We start from the raw sequence: 27,498 nt of genomic DNA, 5'->3' as shown, positions 1-27,498 counted from the left end.
GAATTGGCCAGTAGCAACTAAATGTATCAAACAGTTACCTATACCAAGGAGAAAATTTCATACCCTACTCTTTTACTTTTTTCTTCTGTTAAAATTTGATTCAAGACAAAGGGAATGAAGTGTGATTATATATGATTATATGATTATAATCATCTACACTCTACCTATTTGGGCCAAAACTAAGGGAATGAAGTGTGATTCAAAGAATATGTATAGATAGAAAGCAATATAGCTATGTCAGTCAAAGTTGATATTGGTTTTCACTGGCACAGCCTGTGTCCATGTTGCCTCTTTGTCTAGCACGATGGATATCACAATATGAAACATCTAGGCTGTATCCAAGTTGACATACCAAGTTTAACGCAATACACACACAAAAAAGGCAAGAAAAGAATATAAATAAAATAATTAATAAATTCTGGGGTTAATGAATGGAAAAAATTGTTACATACTAATTGATGATCTGAAGTTGGAATCTGCTGAGATGCGCACATCTGCAATAACCCCAAGCTCTGGCGATTCACTCCATTCGTCAAGACCTAAAGTCAATAAATTCTTTCCAGTTTCATTGCACTGTAGTAATGTTTGTTGCATAAACAATAATCAGTCGCCTGTGAAACCATACACAACAACTGACGCTTGAAGATCACGGTCCACTTTGAAGTGAGCATGGAAAAACCTTTTTATCTGTCATCATAGGCCAGATAGATAAGTTTCAGTAATAGCTCAGGAAGAAATTTAAGACCCAACTTCTGCTTCTTTGGCTGAGATGCCAAACTTAACAGTAATATGAGCCATAGCATGTACCTCTTTGAAAGAATGTGAGATTAGAAAATCCTTCAACAGTTTTTCTTCCGAATCAAATAATACAATGTGACTGGGTAAAGACCAATTTTTTGCAAATTCTGATGCAAAACCAACAGGATCTATCATGAAATGGTCCGATTCATCTGGGATTCCTTTCTCTTCTCTGTTGAAAAAATTTCCAACAATGTATGAAGTACCAATTGCATGAAAAGCGGCAAGGAAAGAAAATCATTCCATCCAAGTTGCTAAGGATCAAACCTTGGTGAGCAGTCTAGGAATCTCATTGGAAGGTTGTGGTGCACGGTCGCGTAGTAAGGTGTGGCGTGGCAAGGCATTAGGAAAACTATATTTGTCACTTTTCCATCAAGCACTTCTTTGGATAGATAGTATGTAACATCCTCAGTTCCTCTCTGTCTAACATGTTGAGAAGTATTATTGACAAGGAAAAGAAAGGAAGAGAAACAGGGAAAGTGATAAATAAAAACTTAAACAAAAGTAAAAATAAAAGCTTAGATGAAAACATTATAGACAGAAGAAAAGTCTAGCATTTAAAGTTGAGTAAATGGAAACGAACAATCAAAAGCTACCCAGGAAAAAAGCAAACTGATGTACCTGATGAACCAAACTCATATACAGGGCCATTGGAATATTGGTAGCGAGCAAGAAAAAAACGGCCACCTGCATTTTTGCAGGGCATGTTCTATGGATATTTGATGATTCTTTCCCTCTACCATTTGCAGAAATCGTACTTCTTAATGCAGCTAATGACTGTCCAGAGAATATCAAAGCTATGGGAAGCACAGGCAGAACAAACCTACTCAAAGCCAAAATAGAGGAGTATTAGTTGTAAATAGAATGAAAGGTCAAAGAACCATGTTCAATTCTATAATAAACTAATAGAAAGGGTACCTGAATTCTTTGTGGCCTAGCACACTATAAAGTCCCAAAACCCATACAATAAGGCCAGAAAGCTTCCAATGTTTGGACTGCATGATGCCAGCTACAGAAAATGGTAAGAAGGAGAATATCATGACTGTAAATCCCTGAGTGAAGTACCAGTGCCACTTGTGAGTCCCATAATAATCTCCACCAGCAGAAAGGAAATTGAACTTTAGAAAATTAAGAGGTACTAAGACCCATGAGCCGTACATCAAACGATCCAATAAAAATGTAAGCCCGAGCACCAGGAGCCTGAAACGATTGGTTAAAAAGTAAATACAACAATAATAATAAAAATTCCACCACGCAAAGATACACACTCATTGACATGAATGCTTGAGCAGATTATGTAGGGGCGTACACAATTGATTATGATCTTTTTTCACTCTGAAAACTCATGTGGAAATAATATAGAAGCCCAGAATTGACTTTATGTGCCAGACGTTTCAGGGTAGCAAACATCATCAATACTGTTTTTATCACCATTATCGTATGCATATCACATTTCATTAATCACCAATAACCTTTCAGCTGCCTCTCCTTCATATGAAAACCTGTTAGTGTGGCACCGAGTTTCCTGTTTTTTCCCTTTTTTTTTCCCTTTTTGCATGTATCTCTAATTCTAATGTTGCCACTCATGAACTATAACTCCACATTATCATTAAAGCTTAATTTAAAAAACCCACAGTTCAAGTTTAATTTTAAATCACTAGTCCACTACACAGAAATAAAAGGTAAAACAAACAGGACAAAAACCACCATGATATCACTTACGATATAATTTAGAAGCGCGAACAATTCACGATAAAGTTCCTTATAATTTTAAGCACTTGACGTAAAGAAGGTATTCAGGAGATTGGCTAAATACCTACCCCATAGGAGCAACCTCCAGAAAAATGAATCTCAGTTTATCACGTGTCACAAATAGCTCAAGAAGTCCAACATACAGCCATATGATAGCACTTGTTGGTCGAATAGCACAAGCTAATGCAGCAATAATCAAACCCCACTTCCTTGATTCCAAGGGAAGTTTGCTGGAAGAAGGCCTCATACAGGGCCAGTAGTACAGGCTCACAAGAGTAAGAACAGTCTCCAAACTATTTGATAACGTACGAGTGAGGCAGTAAAACATAAACCAATTTGTCAATTGTGAAAAAAGCTGCAATTGAGTTAAGTACATACTCTACCACAAACAAAAAGATGTTTACCATAGTGCATCTGTGAGTAATAGTAATTGAATGTGACTATTCAATGTAAACACAGAGTTGGACATAAAATATTATCATTAAATGAGTGAAAAACCCCTCGTACAAAAGGATACAGCCCACTTTGCAACGCAATGCCCAAAGAGGATGACAGAGAGTTTGTACAAGTATAAATCACCAAACGCAGAAAAAAAGGACTGAAACAGCCGTGGAGCCCTGACCTACATAGAACAAGATAACCATAAAAAGTTCAAAAACCACGAGGAGAAATACAATTACTTCATGCAGCAGAAGTTAGATGTCATTTTCGGATGCAATGGAAGTAGAAAGAAATCAAGGGAAACCTTTCTAGAAGAAATACCAAAGCAAATGAAAAAGCTTTTCAGTCTTTTGAATCACTTGATGACAACATTAGATAATAGCTCACAGAAACTTCTATAAGCAACTACGACAATAATGTAAAGCTCAAAATCAAAGTAAGATTATTTTGATAGTTACAACTAAATACCCTAGACTCTACTATACCTATGTTCACCCATGGCACAAAACAACCTTAGCAATACTTACATGCACTAGACACCAATATACCTCATTTTATTACTGGCAGACTAGGGTCACAAGATAGCTTAATATTGAATAAATACTACAAAAGAATAATTAAGGAGCTTAAGTTTTCATGCTTTAAAGAAGTAAAATTATTTTGTAACTCGTAATGAACTAGTATTCTATTCAAGCTCCTAAATGTCCAGAAATGCTGGTTTCAACATTGTTTAAAATCCTTAGGACCCACGAGTAAAATTTTCAAGTAATGCATCTATGCAATGATCATTTATTAACTACTAACAAGTATGAGCTTTATCTCCACTAGTCAGCCAAACATACAGTTAGCAGGAAACATGGGGTATATAAAGCCATTACCATGAACCATGGGGTATCAAGACCCAACACTGCAAGCAGTTTGTAAAGCAAAGCAAAAAGCAAAGGATGCAAATAGCTACGGATTCCCTTTTCCCACTCCCAAGTCAAATGGCCATACCTGCCATTAAGAAAACCATGAAAGCAAAAACCCAATTCAAAATTAGTTTGATTTACCTTTAAATCAAGATTTTTCTCTACTCTTTGCCTTCTAAAGAGAAATTGTGAAATTAGTGGTTACCCGAAAGTGATGCGGTGTGCTACTTCAAGGGCTTGCCAGTGTTCATCTGGGTTGAAATAGGTTTGAACCAACAGAGCATTCGCTATTCGAAAAGCGAAGCAGAGTGCAAAGACTTTCTTCGATGAGCCTAGAAAATCAAAGCTTTGCGCTTTCTTTTGTTGTGGGTCTGATTTTGAAGGAATTGGGTTTTGGGTTCTGTCTGTTTCTGCTGCCGATGAAACAGCAACAATCCGCCTTTGCCTCATTGCCGCCCAATTGCAAGATCTTCTTTGGATACGGAAAAGCTCAAACTATTATAAGATCTTCTATGACCACACAGAATTTGAACACAAATAGATGGAGATGGAAATGGTGTTCTGAACTGAATGAAATCTGAAAATGGATGCAAGCAGAAGCAATGGAAAAGGAATCAGAGACACTTACTGGCGTCTGAGGCAGTGGTTGGTATTGGCGGTACTTACTCAGTGAGTGTTGCTTTGCCAAGGCATGACAGCGATACTGATCTTCTTCGCAAGGTGGCGGTGGCGGTGGCTGTGGCAGTGGCTCGTCTTCTATATCGGGACGAGAAGCGTGCGTAGACGAGAACGATTAAACTGGAAGGGTTTTAATTTTCTATTGGTCGTTAAATTTATTTGGATTATTATTAATTAGTATTTAAATTGACAAAGTCATTTTTAGTCATGTAGTCTACTATTTTTACCAATGAAGTCTATATTTTACCATTTTTACCATTAAGTTTCATATTTTATCATTTTTACCACTAAGATTCACGTGGTTTTAATTTGATCAATTTTGTCTGTGTATTTTGAAATCCAAACAGTTAAAGGACAATTCCCAATTTCTGTCAAATTATTCTAATTTTTGTTTACATTCAAGGGCAGTTTGGTCTATTACTACAACCCCTCCCCATAGCCACCTAGCAGCCTTCCCTACCCACCACAACTTCCCACCCCTCCCCCTCCTGACACAGCCCGCTTCTTACCCAAAAGCCATGACCCAATCACCCCCGCATCCATCTTCTCCCCTCCCAACCCAACATTTTGCTCCCCTCCCTCCCCCCTCTCTCAATATTATCCAACTCCAACCCTAATTCTATGCATTTCCCAAAACTTATCCACATGAACCCAAATTTCCAAAAACAAAAGCTAGAGATTAAGGGCTTGTTTGGTATGTTGGACTGTACTCACTAATTTCATCGGATAGAATTAGTTTGTTCCGAAAAGTACTGACTACTTATCCATAATATTATTTATTTTGTTTATGGATCATTTCCAAACTAAAAACATAACTAACATACTAGAGAACTCCTCATATCTCATAAAAATTCCAACATCCTCAAATACGATAATAAAAATAATACCAAAATAATGTATAATTCAAAGCGATTACATACTAAGATGATAAGAGCAAAATGGAAAGTTATTCATAAACTAAACTGCATCAAAGCACATATACCAAGTAGGAGTCTACACCTTTATAGAAAAACTACAAAAAAAAGATAAACAAACCCCTATTTGAAGAAAAACACTTCGCCTATTCAAAAATTTGAAGAAAAACTCATAAGCTAATTTCCATAAATTAAAAAAAAAAACTTAATAAAATGTATTGAATAAATAAAAGAAATAGTAAGAAGAGATAATCAGACAACATAAATGTGGAAATATATAAAGAAAGAGAAGATGAAGAGAGAAGAAGAGAGAAGAAGCTTATTGGAGAGAGTGTCAGAGAGAGTGTGTGAGACACCTGGAGAAGAGTGAAAAATATAAGTTATGGAAAAAATAGCAAAAAAGAACACTAGGGAGAAGAAGATAAAGAGCGTATGATTTTTCATGTAGAAAACGTGTTTTGTTTTTCCCTAGCCTTTAATGAAGTGTGCATTATCTAAACTGGGGTGTGTGGGTTGTATTAGTTAGTCAAGTAAGGAGAGTATTAAAAGCTCAATCTGTTTAACATAGTTAGGTAATTAAATAATACAAGTTGACACCAAACAACTGACATGGACTATTTACTCCTATCCAGAGTCTAATACGGTGTACCAAACATACCCTAAGACTAAAAAGTCACACAACTTTTTATTCAAGATTGGAGGACTTGAAAGTAGAAGAAAAGCTACACAATTAGTTTCTTGTGGAAGTGGTTGGGGAATGCTGTAAGATTGGACCAAAATGCATGTGAGGCCCCAGAAAATTTCAAAAATATTTGTTATGCTCACTATAAAAATTGCACAGTTCAATTTGTGGTCACTTGGATTTTCATGAATATTCAATGAAGAATTTAATTGCTGGAAATTAGAAGTTGGAATTTTGGTATTTTGATGTCATTGAAAAATAGTAGACGTTGCCACCAGTATGCAGTATTTTTTTTTTTTTTGAGATTTTTTTGGAACTCGAAAGTATTTTTAGTCAATTTTAGAAGTTGAAAATAAGAAATTAAATTGGAATTTCCACATGGCAGCATATGATTGGTTGGAACACATCATTCGCCACATGGCACCACTTGATTAGTTGGAAGACTTTTACTCATACTACTATTAAGAGGTTGACTAGGGTCTATAGTACTATTCTGTAAGCTCATTCAATCTAAACCTTTAATTTGATTTTAGATCAGATCTTGATTGTTGACCAAATCAAAGACTTTTGACTTGATCTAGGCATTTGGATTGGTTGTTGGGAATGCATATGGATTGTCCATCTTAAAGCTATCATGCACCTCCCCACACATGATCCAAACTCAATTTTTGATCTAAACCTTTGAATTAAATATTCAAATTAATCAGTGTCGTCGGAGCTTTCTATAAATACCTCCCTCATTCTTCTTCTTCCTCACACCAAAATATTCAGGCGAAACTCTTCCTCCCTTTCTCTTCATCTCTTTCACCATAGTCACTATTTTGGCCAACCTCCATCGAAGTTACTATTCATCCAAATCACTATTCATCTAAACTTCACTATTCACACTCAGAAGATAATATCCGTCTTTCATACCATAAATTACTATTCATCCAAATTTACTATTCACTTCCATAAGGTAGCAAGCATCATTCCCTATCCTTTTCGGTAAGTTACTATTCATCGGCGTATTCTACCATTCCTCAACTAGAATACCATGGTGTGGAATAGTTAAATACGATGATCTTGGTGAATAGTACATCAAATGAATAATAACTCTAGTGGAGGTTTTCCAAAATAGTGACAATGGTGAAGGAGAGGGAGAGAAATGGATAAATAGTTTCTCCTGGATATTTTGGTATGAGGAAAAAGAAGAATGGGGGAGGTATGTAGAAACCTCCAATAACTTGGATTAATTTGAATTTTTAATTCAAAGGTTCATATCAAAAATTGAGTTTGGATCATGTGTAGGGAGGTGCATGATAGCTTAATGATGGACAGTCTAGATGCATTCCCAACAACCAATCCAAAGGCGTAGATCAAGTCAAAAGTCTTTCATTTGGTCAATGGTCAAAATCTGATCTAGAATCATATCGATGGTACAGATTGAATGAGCTCACGTAATAGTACTATCGATCCTAGTCAACCTTTGAATAGTAGTCTAAGTTAAAGTATTCCGACCAATCGGTCTGCCATGTGGCCGAGGTGTTCGACCAATCATATGCGCTATGTTAATATGTACCTATATGATTGGAGGAACATCTCATCTACCACATGGCAGTACTGATTAGTTGGAACACTTGTAATACTTTGACTCAGACTACTATTCAGAGGTTGACTAGGGTCGATAGTACTATTATGTGAACTCATTCAATCTGTACCATTAATCTAATTCTAGATCAAATCTTGACCATTGACCAGATGAAAGACTTTTGACTTGATCTAGGCCTTTGGATTGGTTGTTAGGAATGTATCTGGATTGTCCATCTTTAAGCTATCATGCACCTCCCTACACATGATCCAAACTCAATTTTTGATATGAACCTTTGAACTAAAAATTCAAATTAATCCGAGTCGTCGAAGGTTTCTATAAATACCTCCCTATTCTTCTTCTTCCTCACACCAAAATATTCAGGAGAAATTTCCTCCCTCTATCCCTTTCCTCCACCATAGTCACTATTCTGGCCAACCTCCACAGTCCACTAGAGTTATAATTCATCCGATGCACTATTCATATGAAATTCACTATTCATAATGGTATTCTACTATTCCTGAACTAGAATACCTTTGTGAGAAATAGTAGAATACGGCGATAAATAGTAAAATATGACGATGAATAGTAACTTCTCGAAAAGGATAGGGAACGACTGTTGCTAGCTTCTGGAAGTGAATAGTACACATGAATAGTAACTTACAACATAAATAGGAAAAGACGGATACTATCTTCCGTATGTGAATGGTAAATTTCATATGAATAGTAACTTCGGTGGAGGTTGGCCAGAATAGTGACTATGGTGGAGGAGTGGGAGAGAAAGAGAGGAAAAGTTTCTCCTGAATATTTTGGTGTGAGGAAGAAGAACAATAGGGGAGGTATTTATAGAAGCCTCCAACGTCTTGGATTAATTTGAATATTTAATTCAAAGGTTCATATAAAAAATTGAGTTTGGATCATGTGTGGGGAGGTGCTTAATAGCTTGAAGATGGACAGTCCATATGCCCAACAACCAATCCAAAGGCCTATATCAAGTCAAAAGTCTTTGATTTGGTTAACGATCAAGATTTGATAGAATCAAATTAATGGTTCAGTTTGAATGAGCTCACATAATAGTATTATAGACCCTAATCAAACTCTAAATAATAGTATGAGTTAAAGTCTTCTAAGTCTTCCAACCAATTAGGTGGTGCCATGTGGTGGATAAGGTGTTCCAGCCAATCATATGCTGCCATGTGGAAATTTCAATTTAATTTTCTATTTTCCAACTTCTAAAATTCACTAAAAATATTTTCGAGTTCTGACAAAATCTCATAAAAATACTACGTGCTGGTGGCAACGTTTGCTATTTTTAAATGTCATCAAAATACCAAAATTCCAACGTCAAATTTTTAGGAATTAAATTCTTCCTTGAATATACCAATATTTAATTCATGAAAAAAATTTCATGAAAATGCAAATGACCACAAATTGGGCTGTGCAATTTTTATAGTGAGCATAACAAATATTTTTGAAATTTTCTGGGGGTTCATATTCTCATATGAACACAAATTAGAGTAATTTTATAGAAATTATAGATTTTTCCTTAAATTGCTTGAAATTCAAATTACATGACAAAATTGATCAAATTGAAACTACAGGGACTTTAGTAGTAAAAGTAGTAAACTACAGGGACAAAAAATGACTTTTTGCATAAATCTAGATACAACGTAATCTTTATTAGACTACAAGATATATAGTAATTTAGAGCATGTTTGGGAGTGCTTGAAAGTCTAAAATGACTTTCTTATAATAAAAATGTTTATAAATGTTAACGAGGTCTAGAGATGAGCGTTCTCCCTAACCCGTAGTTTAGACTAGTGATTGAATTGAGAAAGTGTTTATAAATAAGAGTTTGTTACACAAGCAGTCAAACGACCCCTCTCTTGCTACAGTTGGGCCGGTGTTTTAAATGAATTTTCAAGATGCCTTCAGTGCAGCTTATTTATTTCCATAAAACGAAAGCTCTTTTCGGTCGACAAGTGTCATTATCTCTATACTTAAATTCCTTGGTGTGCCATTTACTTCTTTGTCATTTTTGTCATTTTTTCAAATTTTTTTATACAAGGGATATTATGGGATGGAGGATTCCAAGTTAACACAGGTTGTGAAAAAAATTTATTTTCTGCATTTTCTACCTTGCGTCGATTAGGCAGTCTAACCCCATTTGTTGCTACTTTGAGATCCTACAGCACAAATCGGTGTCGATTAGGCAGTCTGGAATGTTGTTACTCTGCACAAAGCTTTTTAGACTAATAGGTTTCATATTACATTAATTCGAGCTTGCTCCATCTGTTCGATTGCAACCTTATTTCAATCACATTCCCCACTCCAACAGCAATCCTGATTTATCTGCAAAGTCATGAGATAATATAAAACCTACAAACCAATAAATTGACATACATTTACATTTCAAAGGGGAAAAGAACAATTATGTTCCTGACTTGTGACAGTCTAAAAATGCTTTACATCACTGAAGAAAATAGAGGAACAATCATGGCATATATCTAAATGATAGCTTGATATTGAGGCATTGCAAGTCATAGTTGCACGCCCGGGATGCCAAACCACAAAAGTATCCTTCGGGGCCGATTGAGGAACCTGGCCTGCCATGCAGGTTCATCCTTTTCGTAAACAAAACCACTCTTCATGTACAACTTTTTTGCAGGCTCATTGTCCACAGCGACATGAACATATAGATCACTTATGCCTGTAAAAATTCATGAAACCCAGTTAAAACATTACATAAAGCTCATCTATTTACAAGATAAGGTGTATGTAAAGTTAATGCCACCCAAAATAAGCATATGCTAAATTCAAAATTATCTAGATCGACAAGAAATAAACTAAACATATATATTAGAGAATACAAAGGCACAAAAACTAAAGAGTCCGTCCATATGCATTCAGATGCGCTTCCTCAGAATCCCTACACAAGCCGAAAGAAGAGAGAGCGAGAGCCCAACCCCGCCCCCCACAGCCTAAAAGAAGGAAAAAGAATTACTCTTGATATGAGCTTCATTTTCACCAACCAAGGGCAAGTAATAGCCAGCAGAGTTCTCTCACATAATGTCACAGTTTAAGCTCCTAAGTAACACTCGGCCTAGCATCGCAACAGGAAAAATGGAACTTTCTTTCAAAATGGATGGCTTCTCATATTTCTTGTTTCTTGAACAAATACCAAGGTTACAGATTTATGATCCTTTATACAAGAGTCTCTCTTCACTTTTCTTGCTCTAAAATTGTAAGAGACAATACCAGCAAATCTTAACCTCTTCTAACTGGTTGATTTGTCTATCCTCTTGTACATGACATTATCTAAGTGCTCATCAAATTATCACCACCATCATTGTTTCAGAAAGAAAATAAATATCATTTAGCATTGATAATTTGCATGTTGTTACCCTTCTCTTGGGTTGGGCACTACAGCTCTATTGTTTTCATAAATTAGCATTTTATTTTCTTCATTTTCCTTTAGGGTAAACTATCCATGAGTGTGCACACCAAGTGAAGCATAAGAATATGAGAGCATTATCTATCAAACGAAAAAATTTAATCAAATCTGTCACTGCTGTGGAAATAGACTGGGACAATAAAAATCTCTAAGCCAAAAAACAAGAGAGAACAAAAGGATGCATAATACCAGAAAACTGAACATATGCGAATGGTGTTTAACTGAGGCAGTGGCATAGAACAAATAATGTCAAAATTCATACCCCATTCTTGCGCAACTAACTTTGACTTTGCAACAAGAGCATAACCTAACCCATTTCTATGCAGTTCCTTGGCAACACATACATTGCTCAAGTATGCTCTTGTGAAATCAGCTCCGATCCCCTGTTGAAATGCGCTCCTAAAGTTCAGTCATTGTTGTAACATTCTTTTGGTAAAAATAATAGCAATTATGTTACATTTGCAAAAGTGTAGAGACCAATCTGGTAATGCCTTCCAAGACAAGAAGTCCATTAATCTTGCATCTAAATTCTAAACCATTCACCTAAGGTCATTGAATGTCAAACTTATTTTATTTATCTAATCTAGGTAGACCAACAAAACTGAGATTAGGCTCAAATCTTACCAATTATATTGTCTAACACTACAACAACAACAAAAAGACCATTACATACATGCACAATTTAGCAACTACAGCACATCCCTTGTTGCTTTCTTTCCCAAATTTTATTTGAAAAATAAACTTACTGAATAATATCATGGGAAAGAGATATAAATCCAATATGAATGTAAGAATATCTACTTGTTGCTCTATTTGAGCATCTACTAAATGGGTTGAGTTCAAAAGTTGAAAATGATATGAAATACCTCTGGTCTGTTTCCTGTAATCTCGTCTGGAAGACTTACACACTGGTTAAGATCAAGGGTCCCAACAACTACCCGATCTTCTCCATTGTTGTTAAACTAGACAAGAATTTAAAACCCAAAAAAGAAAAAGTTTAAATTTTTAAACCTTTTCATTTCTATTAACAGATGATAGAACGAAAGAAAAAAACTGAAACTGAAACATGGGTATTGAAGCAAACAAACCTTACATGAAGAACAAAAATCATCTGAAACCGAAGGGCTTGAAATTTGTGACAATGGGATGGTAGCATTTATGCAAGAAACTTTTCTAAAGCCCTTCCTCTTTCCTCCCACACGTTCCTTCATGGCTTCCAACTCTCGTTCCGCCAAGTACCTTCTGTGATCCTAATACAACTTGACAAAAGGCAAAAACACCATCAATACATTTAATTAATTACAGTAATTAAGGCTTAATTACGTGATTGGAGGGGCAGACTTGGAGGCCAAACATGGAGGGCTTGAAGTGGTAGAAGGAGCGAACGCGGAGACAAGCGGCGGCCCAGAGCTCGCTCTCCGACGAACCCTCGGCGACAGTCAGCGTTGACTGGTCGAAGTGGCGTACGGATTGCTTGTGGGTGCATAGCTGGCAGGCGGTGATAGGGCGCCGGCGGACACATAGAGAGGCGGGGGAAGCAGAGAACTGGGTTGGGAGAGGATGAGGGGAAGATAGAAGCGCCATTTTTGGTTTTGTTATTTTTACTGTATCCTTTCTTTATGCTTCACGTCTTTGCCTTTGGCTTTAAACCGAGAAAATAAAGAATCTAGTAAGCTTATTGGGGTGCTTTACTCCACCACATACATGACACATACGTGCCAATTATCAATTGGAGAAATAAAAAAAAGTGATTTTTTACTTTTTCTCAATTAAGAAAATAAAGACCCAACGAAATAAATAAATAAAGAGAATTCTTCCTTGGGGTGAGGATTACATTTCTATGTTATCAAAGAGAATTTCTAGTGCTTTAGTGAGAAAACAAATTGCCTAAAGAAAGAAGTTCAACGATAAAATTGAAACTCGGATATAAGTTCAGAAACCACTGGAGTGACCTTGATTAGTGTTGTTTGGAAAACAACAAAAAAAACTTCGTTATTTTTGAGGCAGGCTTGGGTTGAGATCATTATTTAGTCCACAAGTAGATTTGGATCGGACCAAACTCATCTGGCCCAATAGCCTTGGGCAGGCAGACTCGACCATATTTTTTGTTGGTTAGGTTTCCCCAAATCGCAGTTGAATCACTCGCTCACGGTTTGGTCCAATTTGAGCTAAAGCTAATGGAAATATCAAACCAAACCATATCACTGATTGGTAGTTTTGGCATGTAACTTGATTTTCAAACCTTGCATTTACGCACTTTCAAATTTAACAGTCATGAGAAATGAAACACAACAAATGGGTTCACGATGGCTTTGTAACTTGATAATATAAGTAAAGCTTATGACTATGTTGAGTTGTTGGAACTAATTATCTTTTCTTGCATACTAAAGATTACCTTTACATGTTATTGAACCTACGCAGCTAAAAAACATTTTTAAAATTATATTTTAAACCCCAATTAGGATATAATTAACATGCTTCATTAGGATATATCATTCAATCAAGGCTTAATTATGTACATGCCCCCTGTGCTTTCCAACTTATCTCAGATTACCACCTGTGGTGGAAAAGCGTCTCAAAATACCTCCCAACGTGCAAAAACTGTCTCACGTTACCCTTTGATCAGTTTTTTGAAGTTCCGTTACGAATATTACGTTCATCTCCCCCAAAATTCCAGAATAGTAGCCCCTCCCCTTTGTTACTGTTCATCGCTTATTTACCCTCCAAAACTAAGAAATTTCTCCTAACCAACACAACTAGCAGCAAGAACAACTCGAGAGGTTGAAAAATCATACCTGGATCGAAGAAAATGGTGCTCGAAATCGTCCGAACGAGCAATGGAGATTTTGGGTAAAAACCGGCCAATTTCTTGCTTTTTTCAGTGATCCAGACGACGGTTGGCAGCGGTGAGATGTGAGGGTGGTAGAGGACAACGTCTGGTTCTTTTGATATCCATGTTGTCGCTTGGGGTGGCCGGAGGAGGCGATGGCAGCTCAAAAACTGGTGCGATGAACAGTAACAAATGGGAGGAGCTGCTGTTCGAATTTTGGGAGATGAACAGATAACGTTCAGAACGGAACTTCAAAAAACTGACGGAAAGGGTAACGTAAGACAGTTTTTTGCACGTTGGGGGTATTTTGAGACGTTTTCCACCACAGTGTGTAATCTGAGATAAGTTGGAAAGCACAGGGGGCATGTACATAATTAAGCCTTCAATCAAACTATTAGGGTAATGTACCTTCAGCTCAAGTTAGTATATTGACCTAGCTATTTAGTAGATCTTTTTTTGTTTACGGGAACCATGACGATACGAGTAAACTTTATTGAATACTTAAGAAATACAATATTTTTTGGGATGGCGGGGCAGGGGGAGGGGGGAGAGAAGGGTGTGGTGTGGGCATGGTGGGCATCCTGAATGAACTCAGGGGTACCTCATACCAAATACATGAAAAAACATTAAGTAATTCATGTTTAGCAAGCCTATGTGCAACACAATTGGCTTCTCTTGGGGCAAATTGATTGACAGACCAAACAGCTTCTTGAGATTGGATCTCGTACTAGTAGTGTTCTTGTGACTTCTCCTCCTTTTGTATATAATCAACATTGGGCTCTTCTCTTGGTTCGATTGAGAACTTAGAGAGAGCTTCAACCTAAAGACCTGCACTCTTACATCCCTAACAGGTTCCAATGATGGTGTGATGATGGGATCACTCAAGAAAGTTCAGGAAAACATCTGGAACAAGCAAGAAAAGGCTATTGCTTCTTGGGCATCACACATCACGACATGGCTTTTCCACGATTAAATAGTATTTTATTATGGCTGTTATCACCAAATCTCTTGCAGTTTTTTTTTTAATTATTAATTATAATCCTTTGCTCTTTACAAAAGCCTAACTCGTTCATTCGCTCGTTTGGATTCAGTCTCGAAAGGTTGTTGATTAGTTCATCGGTAGTTGGTCAGACAAAAGAAATTATTTTTCTCCTATGTTGCCCAAACGCAAGAGAGGGAGGAAAGTGTATGGGGTTTGCTCACTATCAACTTACTTGGAGGCCAATAAATTCTAATTGCTTAATCCTTTTTGTCCAATAAAATTATGACAAGTGAATTTATTTAATTGGGTCAATTACACAACTCGAAATTAATCTACCAAACTTGCCATGACTGGTGTTGGCTACACACTCGACCCCCTTCATATTTTGGTTCTCCTTGGTGACGATGGCAAAAAAAAACATTGCGCTTCACTTATTGAAAAAAAAAAAAAAACGATAGCCATATTTTTTTTGGCTCACTATAAAATCACACCCAAAAGCAAATACTTGGTATTGATTGGAATTATATTCCTCAAATTCCAGAGTTGGGGAGGTTTCACACACATACACACATTGTCATTGTGCCATGAAAGTTCGAACCTAAGATTACTAGTTTGCAAATCAAGATAATTTTCCACTAGTCTTCAATCCTTGTTTTAAATTGGATGTTTAAAATCTCCTTATTCATCATAACATTTTGTGTATTCCTTTTTGGTTGATCCCTATTATGATAGGGCTCCCTCGTATCCTTTTTAGCCTACTCGGTAACATTCCTAAACATGTCAGAATTGAGTAGAAAAAGAAGAAGAGTAAAAGTTGTAATAATACATGTGATTTTCTTTGTTTCAACTTTTAATTTGTGGCGTTCAAAAGTAAAACTTTTAAATAAATCCATGAGTCGATTTTAAGTTATTTCATGTGCAATAAGTAGGTTTATTGCAGTAAGTGCTCAAAGGGCAAGTAATTATATAATACTATAGTAATACAGCTATGTGGTACATCTTGTGTATGTGTTATAATATAAGAGGATATTTATTGATATTATTCCTTAAAATTGGGGAAAATAAACTTTGTTGATTATCCATATTATAACACGTGTACAAAATATACCATGTGATCTTACTACCGTCGTATTCTATTATTTCTCCAAAGAGGCATGCCTAAACTATTAGTTTACATTTTTGAACGCACATACATAAAAATTGTTCAATGTTACTCATGCAGATTTTGTTAGAAATAGATTTTTAGCTCGTCTCAATTCATTATACTATTATGCTAGCTTGTTTATATTTCATTAGGATAAAAAATCGAACAAGATGATTAAAACAATTTGGGAGTGAACCCACTCAATCCAACGTGCCACAGTGAGCATCAATTTAAACCTTATAGGAGATGAGCTAGCCTCCTACAAGTTTTTCTACTCTTAAAGCTTTTCCAGCGGTAGACTCCAGCCCGGGCAGGACAGGGCCCAAGCCCGGCAAGTTGTTCTAGCTGGCCAAGGTTGCCCGGGCAAGGTGTGGGTCCCACGTGACTATGGCAGCCCGAGGGGAGGTGACATCATCGCTGACGTCAGCCCTCAACCCTGACGTCCAAGAATGGTAACAAGCCACGTGGCGTGTTTTGGTCACTCCGATCGCTTTTTCCCTCAAATCCAACGGCTGCCCTTTTTTTAGGCTTAAAAAATTCGATTTTTTTTTAAATTACCAAAATTTTTGGAATTTTTATCTAGAAATACCTACCAATGTTGATCACTTTCAACATCAAATCCTCATACATTTTCTTCTCATTATATTATTTTTCACTTTCTACACAAAAATTTCTTCACTTTTAATTTTAATTTTTATTCATCATCTTATGGCATCTTCCATCGAAGCCGGAGGGTCGTGGACAAACGATCGAAGAGGTCAAAATCTTGACGACGAGGTAAAAATTTAATTGCCATTTCATTCAATTTAATGTCATTCTTTTTTATATTTTTTTGCATTTCCACTTTAATTTTTTTAATAGATTATTCAAGGCAAAAAAAGAAAAAAAAAAAGGAAAACTATTACAAATGGCTCCTCAAGTGAACAATGCTCACAGTCGGTTCTCTTGGTGCGTTCCGTGTCGGAAATAATGGCACTATTACGTCATCCGAAGGAAAATACTCCCCCACGTCGTGCTCCGGTAGAACTGCCTCCGCCAATGATTGAGTCGTCCTTTTACTCGATTATATCGGACTATGAGGACCATGAGTATTTCAATTGTATGATAAGTGAGTAGGTATTTAATTCTATAGTAAATTTGACTTACACCCTTTAAATTCAATTTGCCGTATCTAAAACCCTTCAATTTGCCCAATTTGTATAAATAAAAACCCATGACTAGGATCCAACTCAGCAAGTTACCTAATTAAGCATAAAATCTAATTTATTGTACTTTTCAGATTCCAAAAATACCCCCAACTAAACCATTATTGCATTTTGTATATTAATGTAGGAATCAATATGAAAACAGTTTTTAATTGGATTGTATATAATGACAGATTTTGAATTTGGAAAGATCTCCAAATGGTTGTAATGGATGTAGGAATTAATTTTGAAACATTTTTAAAAAAATTTAACAATAAATTCAAATTTGGGTAATCGGTTTGTTTAATAAAATGTTTATAAAACTGAACATACTAATTATTTTGAAAAAATAATGTACCTATTACTTGTTTGTTTTATGAAAAATATAATTTACCTAGTATGAAAAGTGTACATAATTCTCTATTCCAATATACCTACATTATACGACATCCAATATACCTATTATTTGTTTTATTAAAAGTAATTTTTTTAAATGAACCTATTTTCTCTCTCCAAATAACTTACATATACACATTTACAGGTATATTGTAAAATAATTTACCTGTGGGTAAATAATGTACCTGTATTTTATATAAATTATTGTGTACCTATTTTTAATTATGAAAAATATACGCAATTACAAAGTAACTGACTTTGTTTTTTTTTTTTGGTAAATAATATACCTATATTTATATTCTATTTTTCATAGGTACATTATTGGATATGTAATTTACAGATTTTTTTTTTGTTTGCAATTTTAAGGGGCGAGATGTGAGAGGGAATGACAACTAAAAGAAATGGGGTGATTGATATGCTATTAATAGGGAGTATATTAATTACAATTATGGAAGTTAATTAAATGCTTGAAATAAATTATAAATAAAATATGAAGTTTAGTGGCAACGATGTAAAACCATAGAAATACTACGACATCTTATATCATACTGGTCATTTAAATTTGAAATTGGGTTTTACACATAGATTTATAGAGTGATGGGTATATGTCTAGGAAATAGAAAATGTAGGAATCTATATTGGACAAGCCTAAATAAAATGATGAGTGAGATGTGAATTTTATAATAAATATGGACATGTGGCAATCGAAAATCTTATACAAAAATTTTATCTAAAATTTAAGATGTGAATTTTGTAATAAATATGGACACGTGGCAACCGAAAATTTAATCTGAAAATTTATTGGAAAATTTTATGAGAAATATTGTAACAACCCAAACCTAAAATTAATATTTAATTATTAATTTATTGGAGGAAAAGACTAAAATGCCCTTAGAATTTTTATTAGGTCAAAGGTTGACTTTTTGACCAAGAGGGAATTTGAGAATTTCAGTTATACCGTTGCGTAGAGCGTAGCGAGATGAATTCGTAGACACGTAGTGGGCCCAAATCCGAGTTGTATTGAAGGATTTATAGTCAAAATAAGTTGGAGGGCAAAATAGTAATTTGGAGGGTCAGTTTTTTAAAACCTTCATCTCTCTCTCTCTGGGACGCGAGCTCTCCCGATTTTTCCCTCCAGCGGTGGCTTCCAAGAGCCACAGTCGCCACCACAGCCACGGGCCATGGGACCGGACCCAAGCGGACCGGGCAGCTCCCCCTTCCCTTTCCGGTCAAACCCCACGTCGAAACCGCAGAACCGCCGGAATTAGCCCAGAAAAGCCGATTTTTAGCAGAATTTTCGAGCTTCCGTTCTCCCTCCTCCGGCCACGAAACCAGTCGAGTAAGGTATGGATTTCTAGCTATTTTTCATGCTCTAGCTGATGGTTGAGTAGGATTTGAGGAATTTCTAGCGTGAAAGGGTTAATTTCGAACCTAGGGTTCGGCCGGTTTTGAGACCACGGTTTCAGCCACTTCCGGCCACTTTTTGGGGTATGTCCAAGAACAAAAGTGATTCCAAATAGGGTGTTTTACCTAGGATAGGAGTCTTGAGCCGAGATGTTGAGATTTTCCGACGAAGCTTTATCGCTTTAGGCCTCACGTGCTGCCAGCGCATGTGGCGGCGCGTGGGCAATAAGGTGGGAACCACAGTCAGTCCTAGAATGATCTCCTAGTCCTCACGAGCGCGTAGGATTTCGTGGAACTTAATTCGGATATCGTTTGAACCCCGAACGGATCTCGCCTAGTATGCGATTTCCGGGTTCAACACATTTGAACCATTGGATCATAGTTAATTCCAAGTATGTTAATCTAGGTATTTTCAGGATCGTGTAGTATTTGACGGATCGTAAAACGGAGTCCCGGTTACTCCGAAATGTCGGCCCTAGAGTGGGGTTTACTGATAAATTAAATCGATTACAAAATAACGAACTGGTCAAGAACATTTGAAAGAACTACGTGTGGCTTGATCCTCGAAGGGTATGTAGGCAGCCTACGATTACGGCGCAGCCACGAGATAGGCCCTAGAGTTTGTGTTATCGCCTTGGGCATTTTGGTCATTTACGACCCACGGCACTAGGTGTCGATTTTACGAGATTCGACCCGGATTCCAAAGTGGAATTTGGGTCAGGACGTTTCAATTGGTATCAGAGCGTTAGGTTAACTTCCTGTAGACACTGCATTACTTATGCATCCGTATTTTCAGAATTGCTGGACAATTATTAGGTTGTTTTACTCCAATTGTTATTTTAATTGTTATTTTATTATGTTATTTTATTTTATTGCATTGGTGTGAGTGGGAAACAGATATCCAGAAGGATTTGAAAAATTTGTTGAGGTTTTCATATAAAAATCATGTTATACATGTTATTGTATATACACACCTATGTCGAGAATTGGAATTAGCAAAGTGAGTAGTTAATTATCTGTTCTTTATCCCCTATTTATATTTGTTCGGGTAATTTATTGTGTTGTCAGAGTATACAGTAGTTGATGCATAGATTCAGGGGTTGAAAAGGAAGAAATTTAATTTTTGGTTTTTCATCAGATTTTGGTGTGTGTGTGTATATATATATGGATATATTTTATGTTCAGTGGAAAACCAGTTTATTGAAAGTTTATGTAAATAACAGATTATGGTTTTCAAACCCACCATAGGATACCCCCCCAGTTGCCTTGAGACAGTTATTTTGCTCCACGAGTTCGAGGGCGCTGAGCAGTGTGATGCCGATGTCTGATCGATTATTTTGCCCCACGAGTTCGGGGCGCCGCCGTGTGGTGCCAAAGTTGCGGCTCGGATTGAGAGGTTGTCTCCGAGACCGCCGCTTTGCGGATCATGCCGACTACGGTCCCCGAGTCCGCCGATGCGGCTCGGGTTGACTTTGTGTCACCGAGACCTGCCAGGAATTGACGGATATCGATTCGGCTCGGGTTGATTTTGTATCCTCGAGACCTGCCAGGAATTGACGGTTATCGAGGAATTGATGGATATCAGGAATTGACGGATCAGTTATGGGGGTATGCCTAGGTGGAAAGAATTTCAGTTTTGAGATGCTTTTAAACTAAATTAAGGATTTTATACAGTTACCACTATTTGCTTCAGTATCACAATTGTTTTACAAATATATATATATATATATATACACATATATGTTTATTTATAAATCTTAAGTGAGGTCGATATAAAGATATTCAGAGCTTGCCTATTTTCTCTTAATCCAGTTTGTTTTAATTTATCTATGATTTTAATTGTTATTATTGGATATGGTATTAAATATGTTGCCCCACGAATCTTACAGTTATCCAGACCGTGGGAGCGAATATGCGGATCAAAGTTGACGGATGTCTCTGAGTCCAGCCAGAATTACAGAACATGATGAGTTATACATTCAGTATTTTTCAGTAGAATTATTATTTGATAAGTCATGCATGAATAAGAATGCACAAGTTAGCATGTTGAATTGCCAGAGTATCTTTGTTGATCAAGAAGTTGAGATGAATTTTATTAGCAGATTGATTTATTTGAATTGTTGGGGCCTGAGGCCAAAATATTATGATGCTTGATTATTTGGATATGATTTAATGCATGCTGGCAGATGAGTTATATAAATATATATATTCTTGTTTTACAGGCCGAATATTTTTGGGAATGCTCACAGTTTAGGAGACTACGCGAATTTTGGTAGAAGTCGCACTTGCATTTCAGATTAATTACAATTAAGAAGGGCAAATTAGTCTTTTGTGCCCAACATTAGCAGTGTCAGATACTCAGAGGGAAAAAGGGGTTTTAGTGATTATCAGTTAAGGGCAGCAGAGTTTTAAGTCTATCAGAAATTCAAGTAAATTAACAGATCTTTTGAGTTTTATATTTCCTTAAGCCAGCTCGGTACTCGGATATAAATGTGTGGCCCTCAGATTTTATTGATTACCCTATAGATCATTATTGAGATGCAAGTAGTGAGTACAGTACTAGAAGAAACAGACTTGAGAACCCCGGGTAATAGATGTAGGCTTAATACCCATCACTCGAAAAGATGAGGGTATACAAATATAAATAGGTTGCTCCCGGATTTTATTATTCGAATTATAGATGCAGATACTCGGACTTATAGTTGTAAACGAGTAGCAGTTGTGGGTCCAGTACCCTCACCCCCTCGATAGAGGGAAAGTAAATTTCGAGGACGAAATTTTATAAGGGGGGAAGATTGTAACAACCCAAACCTAAAATTAATATTTAATTATTAATTTATTGGAGGAAAAGACTAAAATGCCCTTAGAATTTTTATTAGGTCAAAGGTTGACTTTTTGACCAAGAGGGAATTTGAGAATTTCAGTTATACCGTTGCGTAGAGCGTAGCGAGATGAATTCGTAGACACGTAGTGGGCCCAAATCCGAGTTGTATTGAAGGATTTATAGTCAAAATAAGTTGGAGGGCAAAATAGTAATTTGGAGGGTCAGTTTTTTAAAACCTTCATCTCTCTCTCTCTCTGGGACGCGAGCTCTCCCGATTTTTTCCCTTGGCGGTGGCTTCCAAGAGCCACCGTCGCCACCACAGGCCACGGCGGGCCATGGGACCGGACCCAAACAGACCGGGCAGCTCCCCCTTCCCTTTCCGGTCAAACCCCACGTCGAAACCGACAGGAACCGCGGAATTAGCCCAGAAAAGCCGATTTTTAGCAGAATTTTCGAGCTTCCGTTCTCCCTCCTCCGGCCACGAAACCAGTCGAGTAAGGTATGGATTTCTAGCTATTTTTCATGCTCTAGCTGATGGTTGAGTAGGATTTGAGGAATTTCTAGCGTGAAAGGGTTAATTTCGAACCTAGAGTTCGGCCGGTTTTGAGACCACGGTTTCAGCCACTTCCGGCCACTTTTTGGGGTATGTCCAAGAACAAAAGTGGTTCCAAATAGGGTGTTTTACCTAGGATAGGAGTCTTGAGTCTTGAGGCGCGTGGGCAATAAGGTGGGAACCACAGTCAGTCCTAGAATGATCTCCTAGCCCTCACGAGCGCGTAGGATTTCGCGGAACTTAATTCGGATATCGTTTGAACCCCGAACGGATCTTGCCTAGTATGCGATTTCCGGGTTCAACACATTTGAACCATTGGATCATAGTTAATTCCAAGTATGTTAATCTAGGTATTTTCAGGATCGTGTAGTATTTGACGGATCGTAAAACGGAGTCCCCGGTTACTCCAAAAATGTCGACCCTAGAGTGGGGTTTCTGATGAAATTAAACCAAGATTACAAAATAACGAACTGTGTCAAGAACATTTGAAAGAACTACGTGTGAGTTGATCCTCGAGAAAGTGCGAGGCGGCCTACGATTAGCGCAGCCACGAGATAGGCCCTAGAGTTTGTGTTATCGCTTCCGGGCATTTTGGTCATTTACGACCCACAGGCACTAGGTGTCGATTTTGCACGAGATTCGACCCGGATTCCAAAGTGGAATTTGGGTCAGGACGTTTCAAATATTATATTAGAATTTTATATAATAAAAAATGACACTTGTCAACTAAAAATATTCTCCAAATTAATTGTTTAGGTAAAAAAATTATAAATAAATAAAAAAAACTACAAGTGAATAATATTTGCCCTTTGCCATGACAATAAGTGGAAACACACCTTGCTTTTTGCAAGGATTGCTACTATTTATGTGAATATTAATAGCCCTTGTCCTTTGCCATGTCAAATGTGTGGAAGTGCTCTTAGACCATCTCCAATTATGTTGAGGCTAAACTCAAATTTTCACCCTCCAAAATATAACTATTTATGTATTTTCAGGAATCAAAATTTTTTTTTCCTCCAACCTTGTAGACTCATAATTTGAATCCATAACTTTATTAAATTGTTTAAGAATGATTAATCCATAAATTTTTTTTGTCGTTAATTTGTCTTGACATTATTTTTGTTTCAACATTCGTGATTTAATTTTGTGAATATTTTAACCTAAAAAAATTTAAAATTCAAAAACATAATAGAATTTCACTTAAAAATAAAAGTAAGTACAACCTCTTTTTTCTCTACACATGAGCTGCAAAAATAGAGCTTTGAGCTCCACACAAATTACCAGTCCAAGCAAAACTTGGACTGGAATTCCACCCCAAATTTCACCTTTCTCAAATTTCCACCTCTTAAAATACATGAATTGAAGAAGAATTTTGGGTTCAAAAATGAAGATTTGGGTTTCCACCCTAGTGGTTGGATATGGTCTTACAGGCGTACAAGTCATTTCACGTGATCGTACTACAGTATAATACAATAATTTATTAAGCCTAAATCAATTTACCACCAATTAAGGCTGACCCTATAACAAAATTTGAGTTTAGTACATATTTATTAGGGACCCGATAGGTTGCGTAGCCAATAGTTCCAAGACAATGAAGGTAACAATATTTAATAGACAACTCAACCAATCTTCCGATGGATTTAGGTTATTGGTTAAGTTGGAACTGCAAGGCACAAACACAAACACGAAAACGGGTGGTTGGTTGCCTCTCCTAAATTACCCCTTCACCCTCAACAGTGCAAAGCCTCGACAATATGAGAGAGAGAGAGAGAGGCAAGGCACACATGCCATGCCTGCAGTGTGCATCAGAAGCTGAGCGTAGCATAGAGCATAGCAGAGTGCATATATTGAATATTATGGTTGGATGAATTGTAGCATGTTATTATCTTGGTCTTGCCTTACGTAGGCGGCTGCAACCCATGAGGAAAAATATAAAAAATAAATCTCTCTCTTGATCAGACAGTAAAAGAGACTGATTGATTGACCATGTATTGTCCCATCACAAAGGTCATGATGATTTGCCTTTTCTTTTCTCTTTGTTTTTTTAAATTTTTCATGGGGTTTAAAAATTTAGTTTAAAATAAAAGTTTCTCTTGTCCTGTATTGTCTGTCAGATTGGAATAATTGCTCTCCTCTCCTCTCTCCTATCTCCTATCTCGTCTCTCCTTTCTCCTTTCACCGCTAGTGATGGTGAAGCAACAAGACAGAAGGGCGAGCACAAAAACTAACCCTAAACCCAACCCTAGCTGTAGGAGCTATTGCCCCAAAGATCCTACAAACACTACATTTAAAAAATAAAAAATAAAAACATAAGGAGAGTAGATGGATTGAGGATCATTTAAAAAGGAAAACCCATCCCTCCCCCAATCAGGATTTTGTGACCAGCTATACTTGCAATGCTGTTTTATGTTTTTTCTCAACTCCTCCTCCTCCCCCATCCTAGCATCAAAAGATCTTGTTTGGCAGACTCTATATCTCCACATTAATTGGACCTTGTTGCCAAAATCCCATACCCTATTATCATTTTTTTTTTGGTTGCGAAAGAGGAAAACATCGATAACAATGAAGAGAATACAATACAATGGTATCATCTTGTACGATTCAATCCAAGTTGCAAAAATATTACAATTAAGTGCATGCCTTGCTAGAAGATTAGCTACTTGATTGCACCTCCGTAGATTGAAAGAAATAGTAACATCATCAAATTGTTGCAAATTCCTTTTAATATCGTCAATGAGATACCCATGACCATTCTTTAAGTCGTTTACCATTGCTTGTGAATCAGACTCAACTAATATAGAAGAAAAGCCAGCATCTCGAGCAAACTTCATCTCGAATTGAAGTGCCATGATCTGTGCATATTTAGGGGAGATGGCAGTGACAAGAGGAAGGCCCATGACTCTTCCTCACCATATGAACATTTGGTTCTAGGCTTCTAGCTCATTGCTTATTTGGTTTTTTATGTCTGTTTTTGCTGAGAATGGTTAATTCAGTAAGTGTACCAAGTCTGTAATATTAATTAAAAGTCAATGAATGCTGAAATGTCATTACCATGGTGGTCAGATTTGTTGCTGTTAGCTAGAGTCGCTTTCTAAATGATTACTATTATAACCGTTGATTCTTTCATTTTTATGAAAGTTTTGCACGTTAATGAATTCAAACAAGTGGTTATGTCATTTTGCATTTAAAGATTTTCAGAAAGCAGAGAGAATAGAATGATGGAGATCAAAAAGACAAATTAGTAAAGGATTTGCTATTAGTCAAACAAGCCTTTTTGGTACAAAAAAAGTATTCGTTGCAATTTGCATTGCATGCACAGCCATAGAGTGTTTTGAAGATCTTCTCTCCGTTAAATATTTTTTAATTAATTTCTCGTCTCTCTCTCTCTCTCTCTCTCTCAGAAACTTGAAAATCCGAGTCATCAAAATCCCTTTTTATTCTTTCTGAGTGAATTACGTAACTGAGAGGGTAAAAGATGTGAGACAGATGAGAGAGAGAGTCAGAGAAACAAGGCACGGATGGTAAGTCACACTCACTCATCACTCACTCTGCTTTTCCTCTGTTTTTTCTCTGTACTTCTCTTCCCTCCCCTCCCCTCCCTTCTCTCAAATCAAGCTGTCACTAATATCTCATGCCTCTCTCTCTCTCTCTCATGTACACACACAGCAGATTCTAATCCTTCATGGTTTTTGGGTCCACCAGTGCCTAATCTGGTGCTCTCTTTTGACCATTTGCTGAAACCAAACACATATTAGGAATGTCAGTCTCTTCTGTTTCTCTCATTTATTTCCTTCTCTTTCCACACATTCTATATATATAACCTCCATCCATCCATCTCTTCAGGAACTACCATGTCTTCTTTCCCATTTACATCACTTCATAGCCCACACCTTAACAACAAACACCATTCAATCTTCAATTCAATGCCTGTCTTTTCTTTCTCAACATGCTCTTGCCCTCTTCTTGTCGAGAAGAAGCACCTGCTGCTATCACTTGATCATCAAGTCATCGCCAACTTCTGGGAGCCAGTACCAGCAGCACTTAGGCTTCCATCACAAATGGAGAATGACGCCGAGGACGTTTGATATTTCATGGTGCTATCTTAACTGAGCTTCTCTATTTTATTTTTCTTCTTTCTTTTAATTTCACTTCACCATCATCTACTTGATCTCTTTCATACCTTCTCTAGTGTCATCCTACATTTCTCGTGTCTTTTCTCTCTTTCTTGATCTTGCAAGACTTTTATGTCTTTGCATAACCATCCTCACCACCCTCCATTGACTTCTTGTCTTGTGTTCTTTCCTCCATCTTTATCAACCCTCCTATCTTAACCATCCTTATCTATCCCTCTTGAGCTTGATTAAGTACTATGGATTTGCAGTTTGTTCTTAGTTTTATATGATTTGTATTATCTCCATGTACTGTGTACTATAGGGTTTGTTGAATAATATTTTTCTGAAGAAGGTTATGTTATTCTTCATTTTTGTCGCCTACCAAATTTGTGTATGTTCTCTGATATAATAACCATTACCAGAAGAAGAAAAAAAAGTGAAAAAGGGCCAACAGATTATGTGTTTTCCTAATTTTCATGGGGGTGTTTCATGATGGCTGTGAATAATTCATACTAAATATATTTACAGTGTTTCATGACCTTTTTGTCCAAACTGCAGTGTCAGAAATTAAATTAATAAAATGCTCAACTGACTTGAGTTCAGTGAGCCTAGTGGATATGCTCTTTTGGAATGAGTGTAATGTTATTTTCAAAAGAATAATTAGATCCTAAGTCCAGCCAAAGCAGTTGTAAGATTCCCAAGTTCACCTTGTATTTCCATATTTTTGGCAAGAAGGTGGAGAAAGAAAAGATAGATAAATTTAACATAATGAAGAGCTGTTACATGGTTCAGAATTTATGTTCAAACAATGAGCAGAGAGAGAGAGAGAGAGAGAGAGAGAGAGAGAGATCATTCTGTAAATCAGAACA

General features: G+C 36.8%; 2 protein-coding genes across 7 annotated transcripts; both read right to left on the bottom strand.

Moving 5' to 3' along the window:
- Positions 1–381: 381 nt before the first annotated feature.
- Positions 382–4,732, bottom strand: LOC103323348 (Alg9-like mannosyltransferase family). 5 transcript variants are annotated; one of them, XM_089046292.1, is made up of 10 exons: positions 4,531–4,732; positions 4,108–4,412; positions 3,870–3,987; positions 3,068–3,172; positions 2,619–2,905; positions 1,717–1,998; positions 1,420–1,621; positions 1,066–1,217; positions 808–970; positions 382–687 (listed from the first exon to the last, which is right to left on the bottom strand). In XM_089046292.1, exons 2-10 carry the CDS (start codon positions 4,350–4,352, stop codon positions 604–606), a joined length of 1,638 nt encoding a protein of 545 aa, XP_088902418.1. In that variant the 5' UTR covers positions 4,353–4,412; positions 4,531–4,732; the 3' UTR covers positions 382–603. The 5 variants fall into 5 exon arrangements, with proteins under 5 accessions (XP_088902418.1, XP_088902419.1, XP_088902420.1 ...); XM_089046293.1 differs by having other exon boundaries at positions 4,108–4,409; XM_089046294.1 differs by having other exon boundaries at positions 4,108–4,397.
- A 5,382-nt stretch (positions 4,733–10,114) lies between these two features.
- Positions 10,115–12,853, bottom strand: LOC103323347 (Acyl-CoA N-acyltransferases (NAT) superfamily protein). Of its 2 annotated transcripts, XM_008225335.2 has the most exons (5): positions 12,542–12,851; positions 12,289–12,450; positions 12,067–12,162; positions 11,463–11,583; positions 10,115–10,456 (listed from the first exon to the last, which is right to left on the bottom strand). In XM_008225335.2, the coding sequence occupies exons 1-5, from the start codon at positions 12,782–12,784 to the stop codon at positions 10,287–10,289; spliced, it is 792 nt and encodes a 263-aa protein (XP_008223557.2). In that variant the 5' UTR covers positions 12,785–12,851; the 3' UTR covers positions 10,115–10,286. The 2 variants fall into 2 exon arrangements, with proteins under 2 accessions (XP_008223557.2, XP_088903562.1); XM_089047436.1 differs by lacking the exon at positions 12,067–12,162 and having other exon boundaries at positions 12,542–12,853.
- Positions 12,854–27,498: the final 14,645 nt, after the last annotated feature.

Source organism: Prunus mume, linkage group LG2, assembly GCF_029339155.1.
Source record: "Prunus mume cultivar Tortuosa linkage group LG2, ASM2933915v1, whole genome shotgun sequence".
Taxonomy (NCBI): Eukaryota; Viridiplantae; Streptophyta; class Magnoliopsida; order Rosales; family Rosaceae; genus Prunus; species Prunus mume.
This window is presented reverse-complemented; position numbering and strand designations above follow the sequence as displayed.